Source organism: Thalassophryne amazonica, chromosome 13 (genome assembly GCF_902500255.1).
Source record: "Thalassophryne amazonica chromosome 13, fThaAma1.1, whole genome shotgun sequence".
In the NCBI taxonomy this organism is placed as follows: domain Eukaryota; kingdom Metazoa; phylum Chordata; class Actinopteri; order Batrachoidiformes; family Batrachoididae; genus Thalassophryne; species Thalassophryne amazonica.
Window position 1 is genome coordinate 14,784,613 of NC_047115.1, and position 25,933 is coordinate 14,810,545.

At 37.9% G+C, this 25,933-nt stretch overlaps 1 protein-coding gene across 1 annotated transcript in view; it reads left to right on the top strand.

The window, feature by feature from the left end:
• The first annotated feature begins 512 nt into the window (after positions 1-512).
• The window catches only part of anapc1 (anaphase promoting complex subunit 1), a 101,289-nt gene continuing 75,868 nt past the window's right edge, over positions 513-25,933 (top strand). Inside the window, 11 exon segments of the mRNA XM_034184626.1 lie at positions 513-679; positions 4,179-4,418; positions 7,103-7,267; positions 9,697-9,737; positions 9,853-9,935; positions 9,938-9,951; positions 13,141-13,223; positions 13,442-13,515; positions 13,598-13,743; positions 15,265-15,404; positions 25,049-25,171. Coding sequence (XP_034040517.1) covers positions 4,203-4,418; positions 7,103-7,267; positions 9,697-9,737; positions 9,853-9,935; positions 9,938-9,951; positions 13,141-13,223; positions 13,442-13,515; positions 13,598-13,743; positions 15,265-15,404; positions 25,049-25,171 — 1,085 coding nt within the window. The 5' untranslated portion in view covers positions 513-679; positions 4,179-4,202.

Sequence of the window (25,933 nt, forward strand, 5' to 3'; positions counted from 1 at the left end):
TAATACATTAAAATAAATAGCAACTGTATACCTATAGATATGCAATCGACAACAAATTTAGCACCAAGATTTGGACAAGTAAACGATGGACTAGAAGATAAGATAGTATTTTGGACTAAAAATCACATTAAATACAAATAAATAGCCATAATAATATGCAGATGTTCATAGGATAAAATCTACAATTTTTTTTTACCACCCATTTAGTGATACAATAAAAAGGGGGTGGTGGCCAAGTGGTTAGTGAGCTTGGCTCCTGTTTCAAATCCACCCCTGCCCATTTCTCCCTATAATGTAGATTTGTGTCAGGAAGGGCATCCAGTGTAAAACTTGTGCCAAATAATCATGCAGATCCACCTTGGATCTGATGTGGCGACCCCGAGCGGATAAACAAGGGAGCAGCCAAAGGGACTTAACGCAACAAGGGATTTTACGCTTTGTGATGGGAGCTGTGATCGAACCACGCCCCTCTCTTTCTCCTCGCTGCTGATTGGTTGAGTTACTGAGGAAGCGGGTGTCGGGAGTCGGCCATCAAACATGTCCGCGTTCGTTTGAAAAGCTGCTGTCGTGACCACGTTTTGGTTCTTTTGCATGTCGGCGCTGGTGGTGACGAGTTGCTCAAGCAGGACTTATACAAACGAAAGACACGGACAAGAGTCAGATCATTCCTTATTATCAGGTTAGCTGTTAAACATGTCACTTTGCGGGCGCACAGCTAGCTGACGCTAGCATTAGCTAATCTGCTAAGCGAGCCGGTTAAAGCTGCAAGTTTTAACTTTTTATTAGTTTAGTAATGTTAACCTGACATGGTTTATAGAACCTATGGTGCATATACCTGTTGTCATTAGCAAAGTTTTTATTTATTAGTACTTTTTGTTTTTAAGTTGAGCACTTCTAGCTAGCTGTTAGCTTGTACTGTCAGTGTTGAGGGGTTGCAAGTTTGTTTTGTTTATTCGGCCAGTAATTAATTATGCTAACAAAACATGTAAATATTGACAACATTAAAATACAAAACCCTATTTCCAGTGTGGTCCTTTAGTAAAACATAAAAGAACCTCAAACATAGAGTAAATATGTATGTAGTTTATATATAATTTATGTATATATAAATATATGCAGAAATCACAGTTTTTTAAAAAACAAAAATTACATAAGTGTTTGATTCTTGATGTATAAGATTGTGATTCTGTAGCTGTTTGTTTGTGTGTGTGTGTATATATGTATATATATATATATATATATATATATATATATATATATATATATATATACACGTATATATATATAAAGCGGAAGAAGATGGATGGATGGATGTTTGGCTGCAAACCGGGTGATGTGTTACCTGATTTAGGTTATCTTGCGCATTACCGTCAGTCTTCTGTAAGGAACCTGGGTGTCAAATTTGATGAGTTTTTAAAATTTGACAAGCAAATTGACTGTGTAGTGAAAGCCAGCTTTTTAAACCTTTTCTTTCACAGACAGACCTTGAAAAGGCTTTGCATGCTTTTATTAGCTCCTGGATTGACTACTGTAATGCATTGTATGTGCGTGTCAACCAGAGCATTCTTCAGCGTCTGCAGAGGGTTCAAAACGCTGCAGCTCACCTTCTGACAAACACTCGCAAACATAGTCATATCACTCTGGTTTTGTCCACTCTCCACTGGCTTCCAGTCCGTTTTAAGATTGATTTTAAACTCTTAATATTTGTTTTTAAAGCTATACATGGTCTTGCACCTTCTTATCTTTGTGAACTGTTAACTACATACACACCCACCAGATCTTTGCAGTAAGCTGGTCAGCATCAGCTGGAGGTCCCTAGGACCAAAAGCAGGCAGTGGGGTGACCGCTCTTTTGTTGTGGCTGGGTCTAGACTTTGGAATTCTTTGCCCATTGAGTTGCGCTCGATCAGTAACTTGTCTCTGTTCAGAGTTAAGCTAAAAACGTATTTGTTCAGAATTGCTTTTAGCACATAGAGTCTTATTATGATGGTTGTGTTGTTTTAATGTTGTTGTTTTTATGTATTCATGTAAAGCACTTTGGTTCAGTGGTTACTGTTGTAAAGTGCTATACAAATAAAGTTTGATTTGATATATATTATAATAGAATCAGAATAGACTTTATTCGCCAAGTATCCACAGAATACAAGGATTTTGGCTATATATATATATATATATATATATATATATATATATATATATTAATTTAACCTGTATCTCAATATATACATATGCAGATACATCTGTGGAGCGCTTTGTGAACTGGCACTTCAGTATAGGTTTTACAAAAAAGGACATACTTCATCTTTTAGCCCATCTGCACCACATTATCATTAGTGTCAGAATTTTGAAAGAATATACAAGAAAATATGTCTATTCTGAAGGAGGAACTACATGGGCTTGGAGGAAATCGCCTCTTTCGTGGAGGAGGAGATGGCTGGTACTGGCAGTCTGCAGGGCTATCTCTGGATGCATCAGTGTAATATTACAAGTTTGTTCGCGTAATATTACAAGTATATTCTCGTACTGGACTTTATACTCAAAGTGTAAAAAAACAAACAAAAAACCTCAATGTTGTGCTAAAACGCTGTAATACTTTTGTGACCAAAAAAACTCTCACAAGGTAGCCGTTTTAATTACTACACCTGTGTGGATCAACAGATCACATGACTTCATAATCACATGAAAGAAAAAACAAACTGAAAAATATCACAAGATTTACGAACATAAAATTATTCCATTTATAACGATTTAAGAGCACATGATATGTTTTTTTCCATACATTTTAACGTTTGCAACATGGTACATGTGTGTATAATATATATACCCCAATATTCATATGGATAGTCTGGTATTACATCTTGTTAACTGCTGTAAGTATTGGCATATATATTTGATTGCTGTTTAATGTTATTATTTTGATTAAGATATAATGTAAAATATACATTAAATTGGGTTTTCAGTGTTAAATTTAAATGGCCACAAAAGCTGGATCAGATCTGGATCAAACTTTCAGTCAATAAAGGATGCCATCTTACATAACTGATCTTTTGAATATTCATTCAGTGTTAAAGATATGGATTTTTCCAATTTTACAAGATTTTTCCTGATTTTTGTCCTTCAATCTATGACATTGCCTATCAGGATATGAATCTATATTTTATTTAATCTTTATTTAACCAGGTTAGTCCCATTGAGATCAAGTTCTGTTTTGCAAGGGAGACCTGGACAATTATAAAGTTTTCAATTCACCAAACCTGCATGTCTTTAAATGTGTGAGGAAACCGGAGCACCCAGAGGAAACCCAGACAAACAAACGGGCTGAAACATAAAAATTAATAATATACATACATGTAGTATATCTTAATCAGCACCAATATGATCACTGAATATATGTTCTTTTAACTAGATTTTTGAATGTTTAGAGTAGATCTTCTAATTGACCATGGGAGACAAGTCCATTGAGAATGAAGATAGACCATAACTTGTCACAAGGTACAAGTTGCATAATACTAGTTGCATAATTGGAACTGCTACAAAAGAAACTACATTTTATGTATTCATTATTTATACTATACATAATTGTAGACTAGTAGTAGATTGATGTGATTAAAACAAATTTAATTGGACAAAATACTTCATCTGCATAGTCCCACCTGCAGGATCGCGCTGATGAGCATTGGAACGAAACTTTTAGCCGACTTGGCGTCACTGTCCTTTATTATACTGCAGCAATAAAACTGAATGTGGTGCAGCAGGGTTTAATTGTGCGCGTCAGAGAAGAACGCTGTTACGCTCTATTAATTACGAAATCACGAATATCCCACACCAACATACACTGTTAAGAAACCTGTTCAGATGTGTTAAGTCACATTAAGAATGTCAGGATTGTGCCAAGAATGATGCAAATATGACATTTGTAGCGTGTCCTGCCTATGTGTAAACACAGCATAACCCTCTCCTAACCCTAACTCTAACCCTAACTGTGATAATCCAAGGATCTGTATAGACCACGACATTTGTTGTTATGCTGCCACAAAGATAATTAATTAATTCATTTTTAATTTGCCAGTGACCTCATTAACATTAAACACTGGAATAGTTTTGTAGGAGAAAAACATTTTCTTTCTGTGCTGTAATTTGTTTTTTATTTTTGGGCTTCATCAAACTTTTAAATTTCAGAAATAATGCTGATATCTGGAACTCATGTCGGAAGTCGTGTATGAAGAGACAGCCACGATGATTGCCGCAGGGGAATTGCAGTCGTTTGTCCCGTTTGGTCGTGAACACTGCAGAAATCATCCAAACGCTTTCAATCTGCAGCTCAGAGAGCTCCAACCTGCCTCCGAACTCTGGTCTTCAGATGGAACCGCTGGCCTGGTGGGCTCCCTGCAGGAAGTCAGTCTGCAGGAGAGAGACCGGGTGAGAGAGCATCTGTTTTTCTTATATACTCTTAATATGACAGCTGAACTAAACATTATTTTGTTCTTTTTCATCATTAAAATATAACAACACTAATATCTACAGAGTAATTTAATTAGACCCAAAAATTGAGTCTTTGAAACCAAACTGATTAATGTTGTATTTGACTGTTTGATGTTTTATTACTTTGAAATGTGCTTGTCATGTGGTCTTGAAGTTTTGTTGGTTTTAAACTAACACGAGTTGGCATAGAGCAGCAGTTTCATTACTTTTTAAGTCACCCACCGCGTGTACATTCTGGCTTTAGTGCACCTCTTGCCTCCTTTGACCCCCTCCCACCCTATAACAATAACCAGTGCTGTGCAAGTTCACACTTCACAAGAACGAGCTTAAAACTCTTAATGAATTCACATTCATCGTTCACTATTTCAATTTTTAACTAATGTACCGTCAGTTTATTTAAAATGTGGTCAGACCAGAAGAGGCGGTCTTGATACACATCAAACTGAACCATGGTCCGGCACGTTTGAAAACACTTTTTAGGTAGTTCAGCATTTCGGAGGCAGGTTATCATCACCCATCAAACAATAGAAGGAGAAAAGAAAGGGCAATAATTTAATTTAATGAATCTGATTTCAAACTGGGTGACTCTCTGTGCCGCTGTCTGGCTTTAGTCTTTGTCAACGTTAAAATAATGTCCCTTTTGTGTGTTACTGCAGCAGTTGAAAATAATTCCTTTTTGAGCAAAAGAGCTGTGAAATTGCTCCCCACTCGCTAGAAAAAAGTAAAGAAAATATCAGATATATGATTGTTGTGTCAGCCATAAAAACAAACACCACAAAAAGTAAAAAAATAAATGTTGAGCTCATTGACTGGACTCGACCTAAAAGTATGGAGGCTCATAGCAGACAAATGCAAATAGTGATTTATCCAAAATCTGTTCATTATTTTCAACTTTCAACTTTCTTTGTGTATGCTCACAGGAAACTATACATCAAGCTGACAAAAAGCCAACGTCAGACGAATGTATGTGTACAAGTTAATCAGTGTCAAGTATGGGGACATGTAGTCTACAAAAGTTTAGTCGAACTGCAACATTGCAACATGAAACCAAACTCATCAGATCAAATGTATATAAACATAAACCTTGTTCCAAACTTTCATGGGTGAAAGCACTATAAGATTTTTTTATTTTACATATAGGGCAGCGCAGTTTGAACCCTGCATGATATTGCAGGATTTGATCACTTATGGGGACAGCCACTCACTGCACTATACACAGCATAACTTCACACTGGAAAATGGTGTTCTGTTTTGTTTTTTGCTGCAATCACCGAAGCAGTCGCGAAAAGGGCAGTTTGTTTTTTTTTTTTTTTTTGTTAAGTGTAGAAGGGAAGACGAGGTAAATGTGAGAGGTCGTGTCGCTAAGTGTTAGCCTACACAGCTAACCAGAGTAGCTGGAGTCTCTCGCCTGCACATCCGTCTCGACACGTTTGAGCTTCCGGGTCATAAACAAACCGCAACACGTGTCCACTTTCCACTGCAGCGTCACTTTTTCTTTACATTTTCACTTTGCTTGTGTGTGATTTGCCCAAATATCTGTCCCCGGAAGTAGAGAAATTGCATCATATGTGTCGTATTTTACCCCTTTAGGGCCCGCCCTCAAATGAGACTGCGCTGCCCAATTTTCCACCGTTACAACTTTTCTCTTGTGCCCTCTAGCAACAGTCCAGGCACGCCCAGGTCTGCACGCACCACAGCTTGGGCATAGAGTACCTGGGCATAGAGTATAGCCATTCTGCACTGTGTGCACCTGATCCTGTCAGATCTCAAAAGTGATGTAGAGTAGGTCTTGATTAAAAGTTGGGTGGCAGAAAGGTGTCGCTGACTGAATGGTCCCCATAAAAATGATGACACGGTTCACAGATTAAAACACCTCGTTTCTGCTTCAAACTGCACACCAGTCATCATCTATCTCAATGGCAGATATCTGAAGCTTTTGTAGACAATCATTTCCACATAAATTCAGCATTATTTCATCATAAAGGTGACAGAAACAATCAGAGCGCCGCTGCTAGCTGATGTGTTCACTGCGGGTCGGACATTTTAAAGCGTCACGGAATTTCGCCTAGTTTCTGCTTAAAACAGCCTCGTTTCTGCTTAAAACTGACTTTAGAATGATTTAAGAGGTTTTACCTTTATCATCTGATGGTTAATAATCCCATTAATCCATTTGATTGCTTTGGTTGAAGAGACTCCATCTCAGACGTGCTGCTGTGGTCTGAAATGATGCATACGCGGATGCAAAAGGCGGACCGATTTTTAGTGGCGCACCGTTCAGTCTGCTACACCGGTTCAGAAGACCAGGGGCTGCTTGTGTTTCTCTCTGTGTAGGCTAGGAGTTGCCTCAGAAAGGGCATCCAGGGTAAAGGTTGTACCAATTTCCAGTGTGACTCTCTAATAGATGCACTGTGGTGACCCTGAACAGCCGGGGTAGCGGAGGACAAACAACATGAGTTGACATCGTAACTTGAAAATTTCACCATGTTTGTAAATGTGTGTGCATTTTTATTAAATACCCTTTGACTCTTGGTAACAGGAACATGAATAATTCATGTTCTTGATTCAGACCTCTTTGTTTTCATGCAGTACATGTTTTATTTATGTATGTAATGTTTTAGCAGGAATGCTGGCAGCTTCGAAAGGGCTGTGTCGGAGTCAGGGAGGAGGATGTGGAGTTTGAAGAGGAGCTCTACACAGCAGGAAACGTGGTTGTCTGGAGCCATGGCAGTCGATTCCAGGCCTCCAGTGTATATAAGGCCTTCACTGTCGATAGCCTGGTGCAACAGGTCGGTCACTAAACCTTGATTTCTACAGATTGTGATTTCAGAAACAGAATACTATTTCAAAACCTTTGTTTTTTGCTGTTTTACTGCAGTTCTTACAGGCAGGAGCTTTTATTGCAGTTATTATGAATGAAATCATGTAACTCATGGTTTGAAATGCAGATGCAGAGCCTGTATTGAGCTTTGATCTACAGTACAGTTCGCTGCTATGAGTCGGTCACATGTCGATAATCGGGTGTGGACATATGATGGAGGTAGTGGATGTGGGACAAATGGGAATAAATGAAAACCATTCCATAATTAATTAAAAAGGTATGAAATAATTTACTGGAAGTGCAGCTATGAGTTGTTTTCTGTGTACACTAGACACAAAACAGCATGATGGATCTATGTACTTCCATGTTTAATATATTGCTCATTTCCCATGATAGTCTAAATATTTTGGCCTGTATCATGCTGCACTATATTGTGAAACTGACCAGTTGGTCTTGTCGATGTGTTTGCTGTTTCTGTTGTATTAAAGTAGACCTGCATTGAAATAAATGTGGTCAGATCTCAGAAAGAAATAGCTGATATGTTTTATAAGACCCTTATGAATGCAGTAAAGTAAATCTGCAAGCCCAGATTTGTAATTCAGCTGAAAAATCTTTGTTTAAAAATGACAAATTTGCAGCTAAAATTTGGCCCTCAGCGAAAACTGTTTGTACATCCGGGTCATTGCAGTGACGTTCGGCAGAAGACGGAGCGCTCGCGCCGTCAGTCCGATCCCGTATTGAAATTAATTTTATCTGTTAGTAATGTTACTGTTATACACATCCTGGTTTCAGCATCCAAAAGTAAGCTGCAATGAATGTGAGATACAGCTGTGCATGCTCAGATCAGCGGCAACATTGACAACGGGCGATGTTCTTCACCGACGCCTCGCTTTCTGCCTCCGCTGCGCTTACCAAGTCGTGCTCGGTAACCGCCGAAGCGGGCCACTCACATCGCCCGTGTCTGTTGTGCAGCCGGCACCACGTCCCTGTCTACTGAATGTAGGTGCAGCCAACTTGGCAAAAGTCCAGAGAATACGCTCGCTGTTTTGATGCGAGCGGCCAGTAACACCTGTTGATGCAAGGACAGACTTTCCGCAGCACCGCACGTCTCAGTAATCGGAGCCGCAGAGCTCCGTGGCCGCTGAGAGAGGTTTATATCTTTTTAATGACTTGAATTCTTTGCGGGTCTCGCCTCCGTACCCCGCAACGGTAACACCGGAGGTGAAAGACAGTAGATTTTCATTGCGACGCCACTCAATCAAACAGGCGTATGAAAAAGTCCCCCAAAATAATTTTCAAGCACAAATAAAACAAATGTGTACTCACCAAACATGCTGCAAGACAATATGAAGTTTTAAAAAAGTACATCCTTCCGTATAAGACAAGAAAAGGTGCAGATGCAAACTGACGTAAATCCACAAATTACAGTTGGCACGCGCAATGCATGCTGGGATAGGGTCTTCTCCCTGACGTCTCGGCAGCGTCCTGGATGTGATGACAGTTTTGCGGAGGGCTAAATTTAGCTGTAAATTTGTCATTTTTAAATGAAGATTTCTCCGTTGAATGACAGATCTGGGCTTGCAGATTTACTTTACTACATTCAGAAGGATCTTATGTGTAAATGTAAGTCATTTCTTGGTCCAAAGATCTGACTGCATTTATTTCAGTGCAGGTCTACTTTAAAGAAAAAGGCTGCCATTATGCTAGCTGAGTATTCTGATATATGACAGTTTGATTCTTTTTTTAATGTACTATATACATTTTCTTTTCTGATGTTTCAACAAAATAAATAATTGTTGTGCAGATTTCAAATGCAATCATTTGAGTGGCAATATTTTGTATGCATATTGTTGTTTTTATTATTGTATATAATAATTACATTGTTGTACACAACAACTATTCTTGTAGGCATTGTTTGGACTCTGCCAGGGCTGTCTCTTGTCACCAATCCTGTTTGTGATGTTCAGGGACAGGATTTCTAGGCACAGTCAGGTACTGGAGGGTATCCAGTTTGGTGACCTCAGAATAACATCTCTGCTGTCTGCAGATGATGTGGTTTTGTAGGCTTCATCAGGTGGTCACTGCCGGTGTTCATTGGGCAGGTTTGAGGCTGAGTGGGAGGTGACTGGGATGTGGGTCAGCACCTCCAAAGCTGAAACCACTGTCCTCTATAGGAGAAGGGTGAATTGTTCCCTCTGGTTCAGGAGAGTGTGTTATCCCAAGTGGAGGAGTTGAAATAAATTTAGCAGATGGGTTGAGTTGGTTCAGTGAACTTGGAAAATGGCAGATATTGAAGATGCAGGAACTGCGTGTGTGTGCTGTTTTGACAAAGACCTTGTGTATGAACATGAAATGTGGTACCAAAGGTCACTAAATCTGCTTTTCTTCAATCTACAGGCCTTATGGTGTAACTTTGCAGTTCCTCAGGAGAAGAAAAAAAGGTGCAGTTTTGTTAAAATCAACCTTTTTTTGACCAGCAATTCTTGTTTCAACTTGTCTCTTGGTTTAGTTGAAGTTTATACCGGATATAAAATATCTGCAATACTGTTTTTCAGACGAGGAAGTGGAACAGACTGTGTGCATTGTCCAGAGTAGCTGTGTCAACGTTCACACTGTGACTGGGAAGGATTTCATCTCCCACTGCCTTTCCAGGTGAGGCACAGAGGCATTGGAGGGAGTTGAGACAGAACAATACTTAATTGATAGAGTTGATGACAGCAGTCATTGAAATGACACAGTCAAGATGTAATGGCTCACTAGAATGCTGCCAAAGAAGCCTGTAGCTCCTTCAGGGTTGTCATCATTGACTATCGTCTTCCTTCACTCCCCTCGTTCTTGCACAGTTACTCAGATTTTTTTTTAAACTGCCTACTCCAGACATATTTGTGTTCAATAGTTAACATTTTCAAATGCAATTTAACTGTTTTTTATTGCTGTTTGACATTACTAGTGAATAAAAATGACCTAAAGTGACTTTGGGGTGACTTATGTTGTGATTTGGCACTGTATAAATAAATTGAATTGAATTAAGTTCCCTAAAAAGCCTTCAGTCGGTTCAGAATGCTGCAGCTAGAGTACTGACGGGGACTAGCAGGAGAGAGCATATCTCACCCGTGTTGGCCTCTCTTCATTGGCTTCCTGTTAATTCTAGAATAGAATTTAAAATTCTTCTTCTTACTTATAAGGTTTTGAATAATCAGTCCCATCTTATCTTAGGGACCTCGCAGTACCATATTACCCCATTAGAGCGCTTCGTTCTCAGACTGCGGGCTTACTTGTAGTTCCTAGGGTTTGTAAGAGTAGAATGGGAGGCAGAGCCTTCAGCTTTCAGGCTCCTCTCCTGTGGAACCAGCTCCCAGTTCAGAGCAGGGAGACAGATACCCTCTCTACTTTTAAGATTAGGCTTAAAACTTTCCTTTTCGCTAAGGCTTATAGTTAGGGCTGGATCGGGTGACCCTGGACCATCCCTTGGTTATGCTGCTTTAGACGTAGATTGTGGGGGGGGGGTTCCCATGATGCACTGTTTCTTTCTCTTTTTGCTCCGTATGCATCACTCTGCATTTATCATTAGTGATCGATCTCTGCCCCCCTTCACGGCATGTCTTTTTCCTGTTTTTTTCCCTCAGCCCCAACCAGTCTCAGCAGAAGACTGCCCCTCCCTGAGCCTGTTCTGCTGGAGGTTTCTTCCTGTTAAAGGGGCGTTTTCCTCCCACTGTTGCCAAGTGCTTGCTCATAGGGGGTCGTTTTGACCGTTGGGGTTTTTCATAATTATTGTATGGCCTTGCCTTACAATATGGAGCGCCTTGGGGCAACTGTTTTGGTTGTGATTGGCGCTATATAAGAAAAAAGTTGATTGATTGATTGAATTACCTTTGTCAACATCATAAAAAGTAGTTAAAAAAGAATGCAAAACAAGCTTGATTTTTATAACTTCAAATTGTTTTTCAAAAAATGAGGATGTCTGTTTTATCTTGTGGGAGGGGAGTAATGATAACTTTGTCATAGCGCATTCAGGATAAACATCACTCAGAAGAATTCTGGAAAAGTCTTTTTTTTAATGAAATACATTCTAAACCTTCCATTTGTATGTTTTGAAAGCAGAGCAATATTTACCCAAATGGCTCTGTGGCATTGTAGTGCTCTAATCAGGGGTGTTGGTCATAGTTTCTGATGTACAGATGTAGCTCCAGCATAGCAGGCTTGTGGATAAGTGGTACAGTAGTGTTCAGAATAATAGTAGTGCTATTTGACCAAAAAGATTAATCCAGGTTTTGATTATATTTATTATTGTTACATGGGAAACAAGGTACCAGTAGATTCAGTAGATTCACACAAATCCAACAAGACCAATCATTCATGATATGTACACTCTTAAGGCTATGAAATTGGGCTATTAGTAAAAAAAAAAAGTAGAAAAGGGGGTGTTCACAATAATAGTAGCATCTGCTGTTGACGCTACAAACTCAACTATTATGTTCAAACTGCTTTTATAGCAATCCTGTGAATCACTAAACTAGTATTTAGTTGTATAACCACAGTTTTTCATGATTTCTTCACATCTGCGAGGCATTAATTTTGTTGGTTTGGAACCAAGATTTTGCTCGTTTACTAGTGTGCTTGGGGTCATTGTCTTGTTGAAACACCCATTTCAAGGGCATGTCATCTTCAGCATAAGGAAACATGACCGCTTCAAGTATTTTGACATATCCAAACTGATCCATGATACCTGGTATGCGATATATAGGCCCAACACCATAGTAGGAGAAACATGCCCATATCATGATGCTTGCACCACCATGCTTCACTGTCTTCACTGTGAACTGTGGCTTGAATTCAGAGTTTGGGGGTCGTCTCACAAACTGTCTGTGGCCCTTGGACCTAAAAAGAACAAATTTACTCTCAGTCCACAAAATATTCCTCCATTTCTCTTTAGGCCAGTTGATGTGTTTTTTTGGCAAATTGTAACCTCTTCTGCACATCTTTTATTTAACAGAGGGACTTTGCGGGGGATTCTTGCAAATAAATTAGCTTCACACAAGCGTCTTCTAACTGTCACAGCACTTACAGGTAACTCCTGACTGTCTTTGATCATCCTGGAGCTGATCAATGGGTGAGCCTTTGCCATTCTGGTTATTCTTCTAGCCATTTTGATTGTTGTTTTCCATTTTCTTCTACGCGTCTGTTTTTTTTTTGTCCATTTTAAAACATTGGAGATCATTGTAGATGAACAGCCTATAATCTTTTACACCTGCATATAAGTTTTCCCCTCTCCAATCAACTTTTTAATCAAACTATGCTGTTCTTCTGAACAATGTCTTGAACGTCCCATTTTCCTCAGGCTTTCAAAGAGAAAAGCATGTTCAACAGGTGCTAGGCTTCATCCTTAAATAGAGGACACCTGATTCAAACCTGTTTGTTCCACAAAATTGACGAACTCTCTGACTGAATGCCACACTACTATTATTGTGAACACCCCCTTTTCTACTTTTTTTACTAATAGCCCAATTTCATAGCCTTAGAGTGTGCATATCATGAATGCTTGGTCTTGTTGGATTTGTGAGAATCTACTGAATCTACTGGTACCTTGTTTCCCATGTAACAATAAGAAATATACTCAAAACCTGGATTAATCTTTTTAGTCACATAGCACTACTACTATTCTGAACATTACTGTATGTCATCTCGATGGTGGTTTGTCAATTTTTAGTGATGTGACCTTTTGTTTCTTTACTTTCTTCAGTCGTTGATAAACTTATAATGAACATGTTTAATACCATTTCACTATGTTGGTACATCTTAAAAATATAATTCTGTTATTTCCTTCTTTTTTTTATCCCACAGGTGTCAAATCTCTGGGAAACGAAGTTTGGACTGTTGTTGGAACGAAAACACACAGTCACTGATGCGCAACTTGGCCTCCCAGGGTACATTTTCATAACAAACACTTGCATGCGCATTCATGACCATGTTGTTAGCAAAAATAAACAGTATGACCTTTCATATATATACACACATACACACACACATATATATATATATATATATATATATATATATATATATATATATATATATATATATCTCAGTTGTTTCCATTGAACAAAATATTGATATATTGATACACTGAGCTGATTCTCTACAGGGAGTCTCTGCCCACAGTGTTCAGCATGATGCACCCCCTTGATGAGATCGCACCAGTAGTGTGTAAACCTCCAGGTACAATGCTCACTCATGGTCTCTGCTGTTGTCTCTGTGTAATGGATATTAACATATTGTGTCTTGTGTCTGTGTTTTCCAGGCATCTTTGAAGGCTCTCGTGTGCAGTATGTGTCGGACCCCTCTGTAAAGATGATCTTCAGCTGTTGTCAGCCTTCTATTGTTGTGTCTTATGACACTGTACATGGAATACATTCTGTCTGGACGCTGCGTAAAGTCACACAAGATGTGAGCTTTAACACAAAAAAGACAGAAGTATACTCTGTTTCCATCAATGCCGTCAGACTGTCAGTGTGCTATTCAAGCAGTGATCAGCTTGGGTCGTGTAACGAGATCCACTCCCCCTCCCCTCCCCATTTTGATTGAAAGCTGGACAGGTTTGAATTCAGCTTTCAACTTTATTTGACTTTATTTTCTAAATGTGTTTAAGTAACTCATGACTATTTATTGACCTGCTGTGTGCATCTCGCCAGCTTTCTCTACTTCACCTCTGGGTTTTCATTGTTTCCCATAGAAATGTTTTTCAGGCTGAGTGGCACTCCTCGGAGGGGGTGGCGTCACCTCGAATTGCGTGGTGTATTGTGTGGAAAAAAGTGGGCTTAGAAACACAAAAGCTAAAGTTAAGTGATGTGGTCATTATTTTATATATATATATATGAAGGTTTACCATAGTCCTGCAAAGCCTGATCCTTGATTTAAAGATAAAACACAGAACAAAACCATCCATCCATCCATCCAAACGACAAATGTTTCAAATATATTCACCAAACATTGGGTATATCCCATAGAAAAATCATGAGTATTTAAAAAAATACCCAAAGACTAGGACCACAGAGCTTCATTGTCTCTAACCTCTCTGCTGCCAACTGCAGGGTTGCAAACAGTATATTTGGTTAAATGCAAAATTGAATGTGCATATTTATTGCCAGAATCCCTGCATTCCTCACTTAGTTCACATGGAGCATGTGAACTTGCTATTTACTTGACTGTTTGACTCCAGACCCTCATATGAAGCGTTTGACAAGTATCCAGGTTAGAAGTGGCCCACAGGCTGCAGATTAGCAGTCCTGATTCAGGTGCTGCACAGCATCCACCTTAAACTGCTCTCGGACAGAACCTTCACACAGACCATCAGAGTTTTGTACCTTTTTTAAAAAAAAATTCACTTTGCCTTTGCCAGTGCAGATGTTTGGTGTAAAACAGGAGATATTGAGGAATTTTAATGGCAAAACTGCTAACTTGAATTGATGCTGGACAGCAGTTTTTAATGGGAGTTTTCAACATTGCACTGCTGTCAGGTGACCTCTGGTAAGATTAAAACATAAGTAAATTATTAACATCACTTCCAAAAGAAGTTGCTCTGCGGAAGATAGTCCGTGTTAAGGAAAGCCACAATCAAACCGCTTCAGATACAGCAAAAGGATCAACATCCAAATTAATTAATATTTGGCATTAAAAAAAAAACTTTTTTGGCTTTGCGGGTGTTCTCTTTGGCCTGGTAGCCCACCACGCCAAGAACATGGTAGGGAAACACTGTCTTTTCTTTGGAGTTTGTTACAAAGTTTACAACTTCTCCAAAATTTCTCTCAGCATCTTCTATCTTGTCCAGAAACAATTGGCACATGAACCAATTTTTATGTGGCCAAGCATGGTGGTTTTTGTAGTAGAAACATTTTGTCAGTTGGCTGCAGCACAGACTCCCATCTGTCCACTCATCTCTACCCTCTTTTGTTGTCTGTTGCTCCTCAGGAGCGTTCTACAGTGCTACATTACCCCACTGAACCAGCCAGCATGCAGTTCGGTCTGATGCCTTCAGGGTTGCTGACTTCTCACCTCCGTAATGTTTCCCGATTGGACTCTCCTGGTGGTGCTCCTGGAATGGGAACAAGGTAATGAGTGATAAAGTCCAGACATCACTTCAGAAGTGGAGCTCCTCATGGTGTTTATGGTTCTTGTGGCCCAGGTGGTGTCAGGTTTTTGAAACTGTTTTGCGATTTATTGAACAGTACAACCAAACTATTTCCTTGTTTAAATAAAAAAAAGTACAATTGTAAAAGGTAACAAAACCTTCTGGGTTCTTTTCTTTTGAGATAGGTAAAGAGGTTTGTGGTGTTTCCATCTGATGTGGTTTCTACTTGTGGACCATGTTCTGCTGCTTATAAAACAGGGAATGTGGCATTCCTCATATATATATATATGAGGTCTGTCCAAAAAGTAACGGACCTTTTTATTTTTTTCAAAAACTATATGGATTTGAATCACGTGTGATTGCATCAGCCAAGCTTGAACCTTCGTGCGCATGTGTGAGTTTTTTCACGCCTGTCGGTTGCGTCATTCTCCTGTGGGCAGGCTTTGAGTGAGCACTGGTCCACCCCCCTTGTCGGATTTCTTTTGTCTGGGAAATGGCTGAGAGACTGCTGCTTTGCTCCATGAAATTTTTTTCAGAAACTGTTAGAGACAGCCAGTTGGAAACCATTCGAAAGATTCAGATGGATATCGGTGAAGATTCTGTCGGCGTCACGCGGATTAAGGACTGTTAAAACCTTTTTAAAGACGGCCCACAACGGCGGAGGGCACACGGCGCACCGAGCGGCCATCGACAGGCTGGAACGACCAGATCATTTCTAAACTGAACGCTGTGTTGATCCGGGACATCGTGTGACTACCACAGAAATGGCAAGAGAGCTGGACATAGCACTTGCGGCACATTCCACTGTTACAGGAGATTTTGTAATGAAAGACGTGTGGAGGATTTCGCGCGTCGGCACGGAGCCGCTCATGGCGCACAACAAAAAAACACCTCCCTGTTGGAAGTCTCACAGAACATGTTGTGGCATGTCCAGCTTTTACACAATTTCTTGGATACTCATTCGACTGAAAGCCATCGAAAGCCGTCTGAATCTTCTGAATGGTTTCCAACATGGAGGTGTTTTTCGCGCATGCGCACGAAGGTTCAAGCTTGGCTGATGCAATCACACGTGATTCAAACCCATATAGTTTTTGAAAAAAATAAAAAGGTCCGTTACTTTTTGGACAGACCTCGTGTGTGTATGTGTGTATACATATATATATCAAATCAATTTTATTTATATAGCTCCAAATCACCACAAACAGTTGCCCCAAGGCGCTTTATATTGTAAGGCAAAAGCCATACAAAAATAAAACCCCAACGGTCAAAACGACCCCCTATGAGCAAGCATTTGGCGACAGTGGGAAGGAAAAACTCCCTTTTAACAGGAAGAAACCTCCAGCAGAACCAGGCTCAGGGAGGGGCAGTCTTCTGCTGGGACTGGTTGGGGCTGAGGGGAGAGAATCAGGAAAAAGACATGCTGTGGAAGAGAGCAGAGATCAATCACTAATGATTAAATGCAGAGTGGTGCATACAGAGCAAAAAGAGGTAAATAAAAAGAAACACTCAGTGCATCATGGGAACCCCCCAGCAGTCTAAGTCTATAGCAGCATAACTACGGGATGGTTCAGGGTCACTTGATCCAGCCCTAACTATAAGCTTTAGCAAAAAGGAAAGTTTTAAGCCTAATCTTAAAAGTAGAGAGGGTGTCTGTCTCCCTGATTTGAATTGGGAGCTGGTTCCACAGGAGAGGAGCCTGAAAGCTGAAGGCTCTGCCTCCCATTCTACTCTTACAAACCCTAGGAACTACAAGTAAGCCTGCAGTCTGAGAGCGAAGGGCTCTATTGGGGTGATATGGTACTATGAGGTCCCTAAGATAAGATGGGACCTGATTATTCAAAACCTTATAAGTAAGAAGAATTTTAAATTCTATTCTGGAATTAACAGGGAGCCAATGAAGAGAGGCCAATATGGGTAAAATATGCTCTCTCCTTATAGTCCCTGTCAGTACTCTAGCTGCAGCATTTTGAATTACAAGTTACAAACTTTTTATATCAAAAAGGTGTTGTCATCCATCAAGATACAATATCAGACTGTTATACTATTCCAACTAAAGATAGAAAAAATAAACTATCTAACATTGTTATACGATTTACAAGCAGAAAATATAAATATGAGTTATTAAGACAGGCAAAGAATTTGAAAGGAACGAGTGTCTATATAAATGAGCATCTAACAAAAAAAAATGCAGATATTGCTAGGGAAGCAAGACTACTAAGAAAACAAACATATTGTTGCTACATGGGTCTGGAATTGTAGGGTGTGGATTAGAGTGAAAGAAGGAACAAACGGTATACAAATCAAAAACATGGAGGACCTTACGAAATACAGACCTGAATAGACAATCAAATATAACATCTGTTGGTAATTGGACCAACAAAAAATCAGATCAAACATGGAAACAGAGGATAAAATATATGACATAGACACTAATATTGATGAAAGTATATTTGACTTAAAAACGATTGGTTGTGAGTATTATACAGTAGAACAGCTGAATAGTGAAAAAATTGCAGAAGATACCCTGTCACTCATACATATAAACAGTCGAAGCTTGTATTGTAAAATGTCACAAATAAAAGATTATTTAAATCAGTTTAAAAATAGATTTAGTATTGTTGCAATCACTGAATCTTGGCTTAAAGATGATCTCATGGATGAAGTTCAAATGGAGGGATATGAGCTGTATTTTGTAAACAGAAGATATAAAAAGGCGGTGGTATTGCTCTGTATACAAAAACAGATCTGATGTGTACAATTGTTGAAGAAATGACAATTATGAATGATGTCATAGAAATTGTAACAGTGGAACTTGTACATGAAACATCTAAGAATATTTTAGTTAGTTGTGTATACAGAGCACCAGATTCTTGTGTTGTGAAATTTACAGATAAAATAATTGAATTATTCCATCAAATTAAAAACAAAACGCTTTTTATGTGTGGGGACTTTAATATTAACATAGAAAGCTCCAGCTGCCAAAGATCAAGTGATTTTGTGAATACAATGTATAGTTTGGGGTTATTCCCCTTGATAACAAAACCAACCAGAATTACATCGCAAAGTGCAACGGTAATTGATAATATATTTACAAACAGAACAGATGAAATTATCAAGAATGGGATCTTCATGACCGATATTAGCGACCATTTACCAATTTTTTCAATATTTAAATATAAAAATAGGTACAACAAAAAAACTGATATAAACTTTAAAAGAGATAAGTCAGTAAAAGCCTTAGAGGCATTAAATATGACCTTAAAAATCAAAACTGGGAAGAAAGTTTGTCAGTGATGTTAATGTAGCATATAACTCATTTATGAAAATATTGATGAAATCATACAATAAAATTGTAAATTAATTGAAATTAGTAAGAAAAGAGTAAATAAACCATGGCTGACAAAGGGAATAAAAAATGCTTGTGCAAAGAAAAACTATTTATACAGGTGCTTTTTAAAATTGCAAACAAAGGAATCAGAACATAAATACAAAAAATATAAAAATAAACTATTAACAATAATTAGGAAACAAAAAAAAGATTATTACAGTGAAAAACTAAATAAGAGTAAAGATATATGAGGGTAACATGGGGAATTATAAAAAGTGTGATTGATAGTGATGGAACGAAAGAAACTATTCCAAATTACTTTGTTAAGGAAAATAAAGAGATATATGATATAAAGAAGTTGCAAATGGGTTAATGATTATTTTTCAAATGTAGGTCAAGTCTGGTGGGAAATAAACCAATAATAGAAGATAAATTATGTACATTGGTAAATACGGTCAATAGTATTTTCCTGGACAATGTGGAAAAAGATGAAATAAGAAATATTGTAAAAAACTGTGTAAGCAAAAGATCAACTGACCATGAAGATTTAGACATGATGACTGTAAAAAGTATAATAGAAATTGTTATTGAACCATTTACTTATATTTGTAATCTGTCTCTGTCAACTGGGGTTTTTCCAGATGAAATGAAAATTGCTAAGGTAGTCCCATTATATAAAAAATGGAGACAAACATAATTTTTCTAATTACAGGCCAGTATCATTGCTTCCACAGTTTTCTAAAATTATGGAAAAAGTTTTTGTAACAAGATTGGATAAATGTATTGAGAAACATCATATTTTAAATAATGCTCAGTATGGATTCAGAACAAAACATTCGACAGCTATGGCAATTATGGAACTAATAGAGAAAATATCAACAACAATAGATAATAAGGATTATTTTGTAAGTATTTTTATTGACCTGAAAAAGGCTTTTGATGTTATAGACCACTCAAGATTGCTCCACAAGTTACAACAATATGGAATAAGAGGTGTTGCACATCAGTGGGTAAAAAGCTACTTAGAAAATAGAAAACAGTTTGTTCAGATAAATAATACCAAATCAGAATTGTGTAACATTATTTATGGAGTACCACAAGGATCGGTACTTGGACCCAAACTGTTTATTTTGTATATCAATGATTTTGTGAATGTATCCAATGTGCTTGGCAGCATTTTATTTGCTGATGATACAACGCTGTTTTACTCTGGATCAGATATACAGGAAGTAGCACAAGTGATAAATACAGAGTTGGAAAAAGTTAAACATTGGTTTGATATAAACAGATTGTCACTAAATATTAATAAGACAAATTTCATATTGTTTAATGATAGAGCGAAAGAAAATAATGTGTCATTACAAATAGATGGAATGGATATACAAAGGGTAAAAGAAATGAAATTTTTAGGAGTCATGATTGATGAAGATCTTACATGGAAGTCACACATAAATTACATAAAAGGAAAAATAGCGAAAGCCATTGCTGTTTTGCATAAAGTAAAATATTCATTAAATAGTTATGGTTTATTAACATTGTACAATTCATTGATTGTCCCATATTTAACTTACTGTGTAGAAATCTGGGGATCAACATATACAACCTATATACAACCTTTATTTATTTTGCAGAAAAGAGCTTTAAAAGTGATTAGTAACAGTGGTTTTAGAGATTCATCTAATCCATTGTTTATTAAGTATAGGGTACTTAAATTTCATGATTTAGTTGATTTGAAAATATTACAAACGATGTACCAAGTTAATAAAAATACTTTACCAACAAACATTCAAAATATGTTTGAAAAAAGAGTAAGTAGTTATAAATTGAAAGGAATAGAAGTCTTTAAAAAACCAAGATTTAGAACCAAAGTAAAGGAAAGGAGTATTGCAGTAAATGGTGTCAAATTATGGAACAATCTTAATAAAGAAATTAAAGAATTAAGGTCGCTTAAATTATTTAAAAAACATATTAAATTAGATGTATTAAGTAAGTATGAAACTATGAAGTAAGTCAGTGGGCTGCAAGTAAGTCAAAAAAAAAAAAAAAGTAAACTGTTAATAATGTTTGGAGTGTCTTAAGTTTAAATGTAACCTGTCAGTGATGTAATCTATTAATTAATGGTCATAATTATGAAATGGGTCAGTGGTATGTGACAAGTTAAAGAAATGCAATCTGTTAAATAATGTTGACTATGATGCTGTATATTGAAAGATTGTATTGTTAAAAGGGGCAGAAATCATAAGACTTGTTCTTCTTTCTGCTCCTTTTCATTCTGGTATTGTGGTGCTTTTGTTTTTTGCTTTTCTGTTTTTCTTTTAAATGAATGAAATAAATATTAAAGAAAAAAAAAAAATAATTAACTGAAGGCTTTTCAGGGAACTTTTAGGACAACCTGATAATAATGAATTACAATAGTCCAGCCTAAAAGAAATAAATGCATGAATTAGCTTTTCAGCGTCACTCTGAGACAAGACCTTTCTAATTTTAGAGATATTGCGCTAATGCAAAAAAGCAGTCCTACATATTTGCTTAATATGCGCATTGAAGGACATATCCTGATCAAAAATGACTCCAAGATTTCTCACAGTATTACTGGAGGTCAGGGTAATGCCATCCAGAGTAAGCATCTGGTTAGACACCATGTTTCTAAGATTTGTGGGGCCAAGTACAATAACTTCAGTTTTATCTGAATTTAAAAGCAGGAAATTAGAGGTCATTCATGTCTTTATGTCTGAAAGACATTCCTGCAGTTTAACTAATTGGTGTGTGTCCTCTGGCTTCATGGATAGATAAAGCTGGGTATCATCTGCGTAACAATGGAAAATTTAAGCAATGCTTTCTAATAATACTGCCTAAGGGAAGCATGTATAAAGTGAATAAAATCGGTCCTAGCACAGAACCTTGTGGAACTCCATAATTAACCTTAGTCTGTGAAGAAGACTCCCCATTTACATGAACAAATTGTAATCTATTAGATAAATATGATTCAAACCACTGCAGCGCAGTGCCTTTAATACCTATGGCATGCTCTAATCTCCGTAATAAAATTTTATGGTCAACAGTATCAAAAGCTGCACTGAGGTCTAACAGGACGAGCACAGAGATGAGTCCACTCTCTGAGGCCATAAGAAGATCATTTGTAAGCTTCACTAATGCGGTTTCTGTACTGTGATGAATTCTGAAACCAGACTGAAACTCTTCAAATTGACCATTAGCTGTTTTACAACTACCCTTTCAAGAATTTTTGAGAGAAAAGGAAGGTTGGAGATTGGCCTATAATTAGCTAAGATAGCTGGGTCAAGTGATGGCTTTTTAAGTAATGGTTTAATTACTGCCACCTTAAAAGCCTGTGGTACATAGCCAACTAATAAAGATAGATTGATCATATTTAAGATCGAAGCATTAATGGTAGGGCTTCCTTGAGCAGCCTGGTAGGAATGAGGTCTAATAGACATGTTGATGGTTTGAAGGAAGTGACTAATGAAAATAACTCAGACAGAACAATCGGAGAGAAAGAGTCTAACCAAATACCAGCATTACTGAAAGCAGCCGAACATAAAGATATGTCTTTGGGATGGTATGTCACGGGATGGACCCGTGTTGGCCTCTCTTCATTGGCTTCCTGTTAATTCTAGAATAGAATTTAAAATTCTTCTTCTTACTTATAAGGTTTTGAATAATCAGGTCCCATCTTATCTTAGGGACCTCGTAGTACCATATTACCCCATTAGAGCGCTTCGCTCTCAGACTGCGGGCTTACTTGTAGTTCCTAGGGTTTGTAAGAGTAGAATGGGAGGCAGAGCCTTCAGCTTTCAGGCTCCTCTCCTGTGGAACCAGCTCCCAATTCAGATCAGGGAGACAGATACCCTCTCTACTTTTAAGATTAGGCTTAAAACTTTCCTTTTCGCTAAGGCTTATAGTTAGGGCTGGATCGGGTGACCCTGGACCATCCCTTGGTTATGCTGCTTTAGATGTAGATTGTGGGGGGGGTTCCCATGATGCACTGTTTCTTTCTCTTTTTGCTCCGTATGCATCACTCTGCATTTAATCATTAGTGATCGATCTCTGCCCCCCTTCACAGCATGTCTTTTTCCTGTTTTTTTCCCTCAGCCCCAACCAGTCTCAGCAGAAGACTGCCCCTCCCTGAGCCTGGTTCTGCTGGAGGTTTCTTCCTGTTAAAAGGGAGTTTTTCCTTCCCACTGTTGCCAAGTGCTTGCTCATAGGGGGTCGTTTTGACCGTTGGGGTTTTTCATAATTATTGTATGGCCTTGCCTTACAATATGGAGCGCCTTGGGGCAACTGTTTGTTGTGATTTGGCGCTATATAAGAAAAAAGTTGATTGATTGATTGATGGTTATGAATAATTTTTTCTCTAATAGTTAAAATTTTATTTGCAAAGAAAGTCATGAGGTCATTACTAGTTAAAGGAATACTCAGCTCAATAGAGCTCTGACTCTGTCAGCCTGGCTACAGTGCTGAAAAGAAACCTGGGGTTGTTCTTATTTTCTTCAATTAGTGATGAGTAGTAAGATGTCCTAGCTTTACGGAGGGCTTTTTTATAGAGCAACAGACTCTTTTTCCAGGCTAAGTGAAGATCTTCTAAATTAGTGAGATGCCATTTCCTCTCCAGCTTACGGGTTATCTGCTTTAAGCTGCGAGTTTGTGAGTTATACCACAGAGTCAGGCACTTCTGATTTAAAGCTCTCTTTTTCAGAGGAGCTACAGCATCCAAAGTTGTCTTCAATGAGGATGTAAAACTAATGACGAGATACTCTATCTCACTTACAGAGTTTAGGTAGCTACTCTGCACTGTGTTGGTATATGGCATTAGAGAACATAAAGAAGGAATCATATCCTTTTTCTTCCATCCATTTTCTTCAAATAGTGATGAATAGTAAAATGTCCTAGCTTTACGGAGGGCTTTTTTATAGAGCAACAGACTCTTTTTCCAGGCTAAAGGAAGATCTTCTAAATTAGAGAGACGCCATTTCCTCTCCAGCTTATGGGTTATCTGCTTTAAGCGCATATGTATATACATGTATATGTATATGTATATACATGTATATGTATATACATGTATATGTATATACATGTATGTATATGTATATACATGTATATGTATATACATGTATATGTATATACATGTATATGTATATACATGTATATGTATATACATGTATATGTATATACATGTATATGTATATACATGTATATGTATATACATGTATATGTATATACATGTATATGTGTGTATATACATGTATATGTGTGTATATACGTGTATATGTGTGTATATACGTGTATATGTGTGTATATGCGTGTATATGTGTGTATATGCGTGTATATGTGTGTATATGCGTGTATATGTGTGTATATACGTGTATATGTGTGTATATACGTGTATATACGTGTATATGCGTGTATATACGTGTATATGTATATACGTGTATATGTATGTGTGTATATGTGTGTGTGTATATGTGTGTATATGTGTGTGTGTATATGTGTGTGTTTATTTGAAATAGGACAGTGCATTTTAATGAACATAGTTACATGTAAATATGCCAGATTATAGCAAAATGCTAATTTCCATCCGTAGTCTGAGTAACATAGAAACAGACTAAGACCACACAACATACCAAAATAAATTAATCATGACAGAAAAACAATTAGAACAGAATACACAGACAAATATTTACAATTGAAAGTAACAATAAATGATGGATCATAAGTACCCGACAGGTGGAGGAACCAAAGAGTTTCATGATGGTTGTTGAGGTGCAAAAGTAAAAATTTGCAAAAATTTGATTTAAGCACCAGAGGAATAAATAAAAGGTTGAGCCATAGAAGTGTACGTGATAGAATGTGTACTGCCGCTTTATTCTGGTAATCTCTCCCTGAGGGCAGATAATGTGGACTATTTTAATCTTTGGCGATTTAATATTGTCAAATTTCACACCCTTACTTCCACTAAAATCTCACAAAGACCAAACCTGCTTTATATGCAGAACTAGGCTAAGCATCAATATCAGTGAATGTAAATTTTGTGGGCAGAATATAAACGGGCTAGACTGTTTTAATCTTACAAACTCTGAAACCCAGATTTGACGCAAACAATGAATCACAAACACCGTGAAATGACTGACTGTACTGTCGCACACCTGCCACTATGGTGGTTTCAAAAAATGTGCTAGATTAAAAAAAATAGAAAAAAATTCTGCTAGCTTGTGAACCATTTCCGCTGGTCATACTAAAATGTTCACTCTTAATCTGCTTCTTTGGTTTTCTCTTCCTAGTTGTAGTGGGTCTCCTCTCCACTACAGTGCTCTGCACAGTCACCAGAGCAGGATCATAACATCTTCACCAGCATTTCACTCCCGTGTTCATTCCCCAAGTATCTCCAACATGGCTGCCCTCAGGTGAGTATGAAATTTTGGGAATTTCTGAAGAGGTGATGCAAATATTAGCAGTCTACATGTCAGATTGTTTTTTTTTATTTTTTTATAAAGACCTGTGTTATGGGATGAGAATTGGCTCTGCGGAGCTACGGATTTCAGACTTTTTCTGGATTTGTGGGCCATTTCTGAGACCAGCGTAAATCTGTTGAGAAAAATTGGGGTGAGGTGGTGGAGGTGTAGCAGGGCCAGCCGTGCTTGTTAAACCTTTCCTCGTGCACAGAAACCGCATTGCTGAAACTCCAAGCTAAAAAGGCGCAATGTCATTGGTTACTTTTTCTACAACAGCGAACTTTCACCCAATCAGAATGTAATATCGAAAGTCACTGAAAGTACCCGGACATGGACATTTTTGATTTTCTGCAAGTTTTGTTCTGTTGAGCGGCATCTTTAACATGTCCAAAATTATGGATAGAGAGGATGAAGACCGTGTTATAAAGACATCAATCGTGGTGTAAAGATAGGTTTAAGTGGACATGTTTGGAGTGGGACGTAGATGTTTGTGGAACAAAGGCAAGACTCGATGAATTCGTCCCTGGTAAAGCTCTCTGCATGTCAGGGTCGGATTTCATCAACAAAACCTTGCAAGAACACTGCAAGACGAAGAAATATGTCACCAAAGTTAATGTTAAACTGACTAATTTGCCCGGGTGCAGAAGAGCGGGGAAGAGGCACAGTGAGCCCCAAAGACCACTCCACTTGTCCCGATAAGGGGGAGTGCTGAGC